The following is a 10232-nucleotide window of genomic DNA, read 5'->3' on the forward strand; positions in this document are numbered from 1 at the left end:
TTGAGTGCTCTTCCCATAATGACCAGATAATCAGTTTATTCATAGAGCTATATTTCCATTTTGGTTCTGTCATGGATGACTGCACTATCTGGTTAGAACCACTGTTCCTGCTTTTGGCGCATACCACCCAACTTCTGTAATAGTCAAAAGGCATCCTCCTCAGATACATAGTACTTTGCAACTCATCCAATGATCGCTAATTGTTTTCATAAATTAACCCATTTGGTAGCGTGGCATACTGAGGTACACGAATGTGACTTAGTGAAAATGAGAGAAAGGAAGATAGTGACATTTTGTATACAATGGAAAGGGCAACATGGATGTCTGAGAGGCAAAAAAGAAGGTAATTGAAGTAATTAAATAGGAGCTGATGTAGTTACTTTAAAGGGAGCTTCTCCCCCAAATTAACAGAGTCCCAAAATGCATACACAGCATTTAGTCAGAAAGGTGTTATACAGTACCAAATAAATTAAAAAAAATAACACTACTACCCCTTTAAGTCTTTCATCAATACCACTGATGTTAAACAATAAAAGTAAATGAGTACAGCTGAACCTTCACTGTGATATTAAAATCACAAATTTAATGTTATAAATTATCCAAACTATACAATTTATAGGTTTTTTTTTTTAAATGAATATGGCTTCTCCCCTTGGCATAGTTAATCCATCTCCCTGAGAGGCGGTAGCTATGTTGATGGGAGAAGCTCTCCTGGTGACAGGGCTTGCTATGGGGGGGAGGTTAGGCTTCTTCACACCCTTGGACAACATCATTATAGCCCTGTGGGTCTGAAGTGTAGACCTGCCCTTTGCCCTTGAACCTCTGATCTCTGCGCAGAGAGAGCGGCTGAGTTGATTGCCCTGGTGGTGGATCACCCTGACCGTGGGGCAGAAGCTGCCCTGGGCTGAGATCAGGTTGGGGTATCCCCGACCCCTATGAAAGCACCAACACCCCGCCCCCGCCGGCTCCTTCCCCGCAGCAGCGGTCGAGCGACCTCCAGGGACGGGGCTTAGGAAGGGGGCGGAACTATAGTGCCGGGAGGTGCCTGTTGCCGGCCGGGCCACGTTAGCTGCTGCGCCCAGGCGGCCCATGAGGGGCTGTTTACAGCCACGCACGCAGGTTGTAGACGCTTCGTCTCTTCCGCTAGCTGGTTGTCAGGGTTGCGCGAGCCGGGGAGCGCGAGGGCTGGCGACGGCCCGGCGCCGGCTGCCGCTGGGCGGACGATGGGGCTGAGCGAGCGGGAGCGGGCCGGGTGTCGGGTCCTGCTGGAGCAGATGGAGACGGACGAGCTGTTGGCGCTGACGGACACGATCACCAACCGCCTGGTGCTGCCGCAGAGCCGACAAGGTGGGTGGGGCCGGGGCCCCGCTGTGCGGGAAGGGGCGGGCCCTAGCGCTAGCCCCGCCCCTTGTCTCCAGCTGGGCCCCGCCTTCCTCTGGGGCTGGGGGTTCTGCGGCTCATTGTCCGCCGGGGCTGCCCGGGTCTCCGGCCGGAGCCGCGAACGCCCGGCCCCGCCCAGCCCATGTCACCGCGGCTCCCCTGGGGGTTTGGCTTCAAGGCCCGGCCTTGTCACGGGCTCCTGCCGCTGCTCAGCTCTCGCCTCACCCATCTCTTGCTTGTGTGCGTGCCGGACAGGGGGCCTGGTCCGCGGCCCGGGCTCCTAGGCGCGGCCGCAATACAAGTAACGAGCTGTTAGCTGTATCCCAAGCACTGCTCCCCTCTCCCCCAGTCGGCCCTATGCGAGGCCCCGGCTGCCCTGCCTTGTTCTACAAGAGCAGCCCCTAAAGTGTCTTGTGCTTCGGCTAGTCAGCTGCCCTCTTCTTTAACAAGTGGGAAGAGCATGTGGGAGCAAGGGCAGGGACGAGGATGAAACCTTTGTGATCTCTTATGCATGTGGTGTTACCCAGCTGTTGACTTCACGCAGTTCATTTAGTAATCACATCACTCAGATGCCTGTGCTTTTCAAACATGATGCAGTATTTAAATAGGAAACCCGGGAGATAAATGGACTCTCTAGATTTTTTTTTTTCATTTTATAAGTATATTTCTGATATTTTCAACGAAAATAATCATTCATAATTCCTTGATTAGGTAAATGCCATAGCTGTTTTCATAGCCCAAAAATTACACCATGTATGAGCCCTTGAGACTTCATTTGATTGTATCCCTGTTTAGAGCCTCTTTCCTCCATGGATCTTTCTGTGCCTTAAGCTTGTTTTTTATCAGTGTATTGTGGTGGTATCCAAACAGCATCAGTACTCCATTATGCTAGGCTCTGCACAAGCAGGAGACATGTTCATACCCAAATCAGCTTTCAATAAGTAAAATCATGGATTGCTCTCCTCTGAGAGGCATTCAGACTTCTGAACAAATTACCAAGATAGTCAACACTTACCGTCCTCTATGTTTGACAATGGTTGGAGTTAAAAGCCTTTTCATCCTTTATCAAATAGTATGTGTCTCATGTAAGTTCTATGTCCTTTAAAAAAAGTGGGGAGGTGGGGGGAGAGGGTAAGGAGCAGGTGTGCATTACAGCTAACTGAAATACCAGTTAATGCTGCTGCTGGCATGAGTAACTTCTGCTCTCAGTTGTTGAAAGAAACATGCACAGTCAGGTGGTAAATAAGTTACTAGCCCATAGGGCAAAGTATCTCTCATTTGTCCATCTTCCACCCCTTTTTGTGGACTCATTTTGATTTATGTGACTGTTTTGCTTTGCTTTAACTTAAGGATTTTTGTACTATTTGTAGAATACAATAAGGATAAGTAAAGTTTGCTTTAACTAAACAGTCGTTTCTTAAATATAAGGTGTTCTAAGTCAAACACTAAAGTGCTTGATGCGTAACATCAGCCGAAATTAGAATGGGCTACTTTGACTTCTTTAAAGGGCAAATTTGAGCTTGTGATGCCTCAAATTTTCTGTACTGTTTATTTTTCAAATATTCTTTAATAATCTTTCCTAACTGAGCAATAAACCCCTGAAAAATAAAGGTTTCCAATAGTAATGTGCTTTCTGTCCGAAAAATTATGTATTAAAAATGGCACCTTCCTACATTGTACAATGCATCCCCCTGAAATCCTTTTGAGTAAAAAAATATTTTGTTTAATCCAAAATGAATTTTTTTTTAGGTTTTCTTTTTGGTGAGGAAAGTTTTAAAAAAAATCAGGTTAGGTTTGAACTCATTTTTTGGGGATCTTCAATTCAGCCCCCAAACAAACTGTTCAGCCAGTTAGGTCTGTTTCAAGCATCAGTTTCTGTTAGGCAATTGAGGCAACAGATCAATTTCAGGCTTTTGCATATGGCCTGCTGAATGCCTTTCAACCATATTTGCATGAGTTTGTTACTGATCATCACTGAGGAAAATGTTCAAGTTGAAATTTTTACTTTAGTTAGAAAATCAACAGATTGGTTTTCTAATGAGAGAAGCAGTTGCTTACTTAACTTTCTTTATTTCCAGAAGCCATCCATGCAATTTTAGTTTACAGTCAAAGTGTAGAAGAACTCTTGAAACGAAGAAAAGTCTATCGAGAAATAATTTTTAAATACCTGGCAAAAGAAGGAGTTGTGGTGCCACCTTGTTCTGAAAAACACCAGCTCATTCATCATGCAAAGCAATACTGGAGTGGGCAGCTGACAGATCGTGTTGCAGAGTCAGAGGATATTAATCCAAATAAACAGGTGAGTTTTATGTTCTGAAAGGCCTAAGAATATTGCCTGTGTGGAACAGCTGTTGCTTGTAAGTTCATTGACTTTTTTTTCTCAGCCAAACTGAGATGGTTGTGTTTTCCTGTGTTTGTAGTGGAACTGAATTTTTTCTTGATTTAAAAGCTTCACTTAATAAAAAAAATTATCCTCTCATTGAATCTCATATCTGGAAATTCTGTAACTATCTTGATAGATAAAATGCCCTTTGTTTGTTGGTGTCTGAGTACGTAATTAACGTGTTGTGCCTTCCTCACAACAACTGACTTTGAATTGCAATGAGTGGAATCAGTAGGTCACAAATTAAGACAAAATAGTACATCAGAGTCTGGATAATTCTAAAGATGGACATGTGACTGCCACAGAGTTAACGGACATGGGACGCTCCATAAGCTTCAAGGTCACAAATGTTCTGAGAAGTGTTCTGAAAGTTTAGTCTCAATTGTTGGGAAAATAAACTATGCTCCCCTCTCTCTCTCTTATTTATTTATTTATTAATTAAGCTGCCCTTCTCCGACTTTGCCAAGCAACAATAGCACCAAAACAGCACTGCTGCCCTTAGTTTTTAACTAACAGGTTACATGACAAATCATTTGGTTAGATGCTCCAATAGCTGTTAACTTTTTGCAAGCCATGTTCCTTTCCATTCCTGGTATCTAAGGAAAGTGGAGAGTGAAATACACGATGGAGGTTGAAAAATTGTAACTCTTCTGAAACTTTAGGACTGGCAGCAGTGCTACCCCTGCTACTGAACAGGTCTCTTTCTAACCTCTGCTTAATATGATGTGACTAGATTTGCCTCATTATCAACAAGTTTGTGGGTGATCTGAACTTCCTCCTCATTGTATTTTGCAAAATATATTTTTTTGTTTGGTTGGTTTTTTTTAGTTTATCATTCTTCTTGGATCTAAAGTTTCTAACTCGAGGTGGCCATGATTACTATTAAGTAGTTATGTGACTCAAAGACATAATGGTCACCAACCTGTCAAAGAGCTCTGTAGCTACTGATGTGAAAACAACTTGCAATATTTAAGAAAGTGAAGGATAGATGACTGGAAATTAGATACACTAAAAGTAAAGTGAGTTAAATACTCATTCCGAGAAGTGCAGAAAGAATGGGAAATTCAGCTGTGCTTTATGGTCAGGCTTCTCCTTCCACTTATCCTTTGCGGCAGGAGTGGGGGTGAGAAGTCATGGCATCATAAATCTGGAGTATATATTTAATCTAAAATATGAAATTCAAACACAGAAGTTATTACCCGAATTTGATTCCAGAAGTTAATGATCATGACCTTAGCAGAAGCTTAGTTGAACTTGCTTCTGGCTTGACCTACTTTTAAGGAATGCTGTTAATTGACCAGTACCAGGAGATGTAGATATGTGTTGTTGGTATCTCACTCAACAAATGCAGACAGAAAAATGAGCAAATCATCCTATAGATCTAATTACTGTTTGGAACGTGGGGCTTGGCATTACTAGGCTAGAACTTATTGGAAAATTAAGGATCTTTTTGTCACAAAGTTTCAGTCATAAAATATTCAGTTAAGAAACCAGCCAGTATTGTAAGAGAAAGCAAAGGATATGTCCCTAAGAACAAAGTTGGTTCGAGAGGTGCGCCTACCTGGGAGACAAATGGATAACTGTCTAGTCCTCCTTTATACAGATCCCTGACTTGCATGAATTCACTCTCCCTTTATCTGGGAAAGTATTTTTCCTCTAGATGACAGAAAACTTCCTTTTCTGAATCCCAGTATCAGCCAAAGGTATCTTTAAAAGTAACCTGCCAGTCTGTACTTAAAATATAACAACTTATTTCCCAAATATTTAAGTCTTCATATTTCTTCCTCCTCTGCACACGGTAACACACACAGCCACAAAACACTTCAAGATTCTAATTTTCATTGTCCCCCAATAGCTTTCTTAACAGTTGCTATTCTTGGTTTCATTTTATTAAATTTATTGCAATTTATCCCTATTCTATCCTCAATGAGATCTTCCCCTTGCTACTGGCTACGTATAACAACTTAGTTTCTGCTTTCATCCCCATCATTCTCAGCTGCATTTGCAGGACAGACTGCAGCCTCGCCGGGCTGTTTCAAGGAAATAGCCCTTCAGGTTAGTATTGGTTTGGTCCCTTTATTTCTAATATTTAGCAGTTCCTCCTCTGTAGATCTTAGAAATGCTTTGCAAAGGCAGGTAAGTTTAATTTCCCACCTGTAAAAACAGGGAAACCAGGGATACAGAAGTTAAGTGACTTGCCCAAGATACACAGTGAATTAGTGGAGAACCTAGTATTAACACTGTCCTCTGCTCTTTCTGTTGGACCATGCTGCCTTGAGATTTTTAAACAAATTAAATTTAGTTTGTGTGAGGAGCTGTGGTGCTCTCTTCAGACTATTCTTTGTATTCTTTCATGCTGCCAGTGTTTGTTTTGGGTTACTATTTTAAAATATTTTTTCCAGTAGACTTAGTGCTGATGAAAGAGTGCAGTAATGATACCCTTGGAGACTATGATTTGGACACCTCTCTATTAGAAACATGGTGAAGATCAGACTCCCTTCACATAGTTGACCAGACAGCTTTCCGGTGGTATTGACTTTCTGTCACTAACAAAACCGATCTAGGTTCAAGTAGGTAATCTAGAAGTGAAAAGTTTTATATCCCAATAATCCTCTGATCTACCCAGTTCTTCCTGGGTTACTGATTTTCTTTTTGTTAGCCTCTTCTACTGCCTTGGGTTGAAATATCAGGTAGGTTCTGAGATACTCCAGCAGCTTCAAATGTTGCATCAAGGACACACACAAAATGACTGATACTGATCAGGATTGGTTGTGTCCATCTGGTCATTTGAGGGTCCAAAGCATAAAGGCAGCTTGCTAGTATCTGTCAAAGACAAATACAATAAAGGGAGACATTAAGGGTAGAGGTAATTACTGTGGCCACCTTTAGTATTAGAAGTACTACCATTGCTCCCAAGTAAATGGAGATATTTATTGAAGATATGTTTTGTAAGCCATTTGGCTCTGTATTTTATCTTCGTTTGACAAGGCATTGCCATAATCTTAGGTTTTAAGTGTAAATCTTAGCTAGAATTTTCTTGTACAGACAACTCCTTTTTACACAGCAAGTCTAAATCATACTCTTTAGAAACAGTGTGAAAAATCTTGGCCCCATTGAAGTAAGTGGTAGAACTGCCATTGACTTAAATTGAGCTAGGATTTCATCCAGAGTTGTTGAGCTTATTACTCAAACCAACTTTTAAGTACCTTTCTCATTTCTCTTAAAAGTAACTACTTCAAGTACTGTATTTCTAAAGTGACTATTAAAGAGATTTCTGGGCACCAACTATGGACAAGCATGCAGAATCTTCATTATTTAAGAAGAGAGGTTTAGGTTTGACTTCCTTGCTTTATTCTTTCTCAAGCATTCTGTCTGGAAAACTCAGGAATGTGCAAAATAGAAAATAAAATTTTAGCACAGCAAATCTTTTGAGGTGTATTAAAGACTTGTGTATAGTAAGTAGCAAGCTTCTGTATTAAAGGCTGCTAAAATCTTCTAAGAAAAATAAGTGCATTTTTTTTCTTTGATTACAGAACTATGAACAGAAACAAAAACAACAGGAAGAGAATGATTGGCACAGACTAGGAAGAGAATTCTGTCAGTGGTTCTTTGAACTTCTCAACTCTCAGCATCCTTTGGGGAGACAATCCAAAGAACAGTGGGGACCACAGCATTTCTGGGAGGATGTCAAACTGAAATTTTGTTACAACACGTTAGAAAAAAACATGGAAGAATATGTTGGTGCAGAATTGGTGAGCCTCCGTTTACTCTCATTGGTGAAAGAGGAGTATCTCTTACTGAACCCCAACTTGGGTGCTGGTGGACTGAAGTGTGTAATTTCTCCACATGGGTTAGTAGTGGTGGCGGTAGCTGGCACAGTACATAGAGGCAACATTTGCTTGGGCATCTTTGAACAAATCTTTGGACTCATCCGCTGTCCAGTTAGCGAGAATACCTGGAAAATAAAATTAGTGAACCTTAAAATAGTTGGAGAAAATGCTCTGGAGCCTGGGACACAAGTGCAAAAGCCTTCCATAAAATATGAATCGAATGAACTGCGAGAGCTATATGATGGGAAAGAACTCAGCTTGGTTGAACCTCAAATTCTGAGCAATGTGCGTACAGAATTGGGAGAATAACAATTGTTTGAAGAACAATACAGCAGTTGTGCATTCTTGAATGTTTAAATGACTTCAGACTTGTGGTGATGTCTGTTTCTTTAGTCAGGTTTGCTAAGTTGATGACGTGCCAAAGTACTGAGTGAAATACACTTAAAGAGTCCCACTGCTTTTGGGTACCCGTCTTCCATACTAACATGTAATTGAAAAAGTTGCTTCAGGACTTAGAACTGCACAACACATGTTTAGAAATGAAATAACTTTATTTTTCTTTCTATTTGATGTGTTCTTCACATCACATAAGTTCACGGGGACTTACAATAGCATATGGAGCTTCTCCCGAGGCCACTAGTTAAAGTTGGACCCCAATTGTGTTGGAAAGTCGTTGCCTTCAGGTGGCCGCTTAAAAATGCATTAGGATTCTTGGTCTAATTTCTTAATGGGCCAATAACCCCCACAAAACTGGCAGTCTTGTTGGCAGTTTCAGGGGAGAAGTCAAGTACTGAGTGCATGAAGAGAATTTTCCTCTTTGTCCTAAAATTGATTCCTTCACTAAAAAATAGAGAGAACTTAATAAGATGATGTGGGGAAGCTAGCCCTGCTGCTGACAATGCTTTTCCTGTTCTGAATTAATAGTTAATAGTTTCCAGTGTTGTCATTTATTTTTCATTTTCCAGTAGCATTTACCTCACTTCTGCAATAAAAAACAACACCCCGCTTCCAAAGTTAAATGGTTGCCATTGCATCCATTTCTTGCACTGACTCTCTGGGGGATCAAAGGGTTAACATTAGAATTTAGTCAATTTAAGCTTCATATAAAGCCAAATGCTTTGATAGGGTATTTGTTTTGTATACAACTTACAGGAGAGTTTAATGTAATAGCTTACATGTGGTGGTTCCTGTACGTTCTCTCAAAATCAAGAAGTGTATCCAGTTACTGCAGACTTATTAAACTGGATATGTCAGGTTTTTAAAACACGGAAGCTGGAACAAGAAGTAGATTTTCCAGATAAGCTTGCTCTTCCATTGCCACAAGTAATAGCAATTCAGAGGTTAAAGGGAATTCAGGTAACTTCAATAACTACACTTCTCTGTTTTCTTAATGTGTTTAAAAGTAACACAAAAGATTACGTAAAATCTTTTCTGTTTACTTCGAGTATTTGACAGTTGTTTGTCTAGTCAATTTCATTATTTCTCCAATAATTATTTCCTATTTGTGTGGTCTGTCACACAACGTGGGAGAGAAGTTTGCACTTTAAAGAAATGTTTAAATGTGGTTAAAACTAGTAAAAAGTAGCAGGAAGACACGAGGCAGGTGTGGCGCCTAGAAAACAGCTCTTGAACTCACTTTTGTGAAGCAACTGATTTCTAGTTGTCCCTTTAACAACAACAAGATTTGTTTAAAAAGAATGTGATTATATACCGAGTGAAGGACAGTGTTTGAAACGTTGTTTCCTAGTGAACTGTTGAGATGAGGGCTTTCTCAGCTACTGATTTCTAATTAAGAAAAAGTAGCTTTCATTCTTAAATTCCTTTGAAGCACTTCCCTTTCCTTGCGTGCGTGTAATCTGCTAGTTTCAAGTTATTGGTAGTCATGCATACCTATCAAAGGGGAGGGAGTGGGGGAAGTCTCTACATACTCGTGATTTTGACATTTGGAGTGCAGAGGAGGAAATAACTGTGAAAACCAAAGACTAAAAACAGTACCTCTTTTGATTATGTAGAGATGCTACCTCTCTGAATATTAAAGCAAATTTCTTGTCTCCGGTAGAAGTGTACTGTACTTTCCCTTCTTGCTAAAATTCATGGTGTTTCTAAACATGCACTAACTAATAATATGAACATGACTTTATGAACATTACATTCAAAATGTAACTAGTTGTCCTTGCTAAATTAAAATTATGCTAGTGTTTATGCTTTATGTACTCACTTTACTCACATCTACAGAAAGTGCACAAACAAACAAACAACTTCAGAAGAGAGGAATACAGCCAAATGGAACTTCTATATTTCATTCGTGTTTTACAATTAAGTTTAACTAGCATGTACAGAACTCTCTTCAATTACATAACATTATAAGCATTTTGTGCTCCCCTTCTGGTGTTTAAGACTTTTCCCAAGAAAAGGGAATGGGGAAAGCAGAGAGCAACACCACCATACAAACTTGAGGGGGGAGTGGTTAGGGTTACCATACGTCCGTTTTTTCGGCAATCAAATCCCCATCCGGGGGGAATTGCCAAAAAGCCGAACATGTCCGGGAAAATACCGTCCGGGCACTTCCCCTCCCGCAGCTGCTCTGCTCCGTCCCTAACTCTTCGGCTCTGTTTAAGAGCCGAGCTGCCCGAGCGCTC

The 10232-nt window shown here is 40.9% G+C and overlaps 1 protein-coding gene across 1 annotated transcript; it reads left to right on the forward strand.

Moving 5' to 3' along the window:
- Positions 1-1085: 1085 nt before the first annotated feature.
- Positions 1086-9644, forward strand: CUNH3orf38 (chromosome unknown C3orf38 homolog). Its single transcript, XM_024208624.2, has 3 exons — positions 1086-1347; positions 3459-3679; positions 7297-9644. Exons 1-3 carry the CDS (start codon positions 1224-1226, stop codon positions 7900-7902), a joined length of 951 nt encoding a protein of 316 aa, XP_024064392.2. The 5' UTR covers positions 1086-1223; the 3' UTR covers positions 7903-9644.
- The last annotated feature ends 588 nt before the right edge of the window (positions 9645-10232 follow it).

Source organism: Terrapene carolina, unplaced genomic scaffold, assembly GCF_002925995.2.
Source record: "Terrapene carolina triunguis isolate 2854851 unplaced genomic scaffold, T_m_triunguis-2.0 Scaffold558, whole genome shotgun sequence".
NCBI lineage: Eukaryota > Metazoa > Chordata > Testudines > Emydidae > Terrapene > Terrapene triunguis.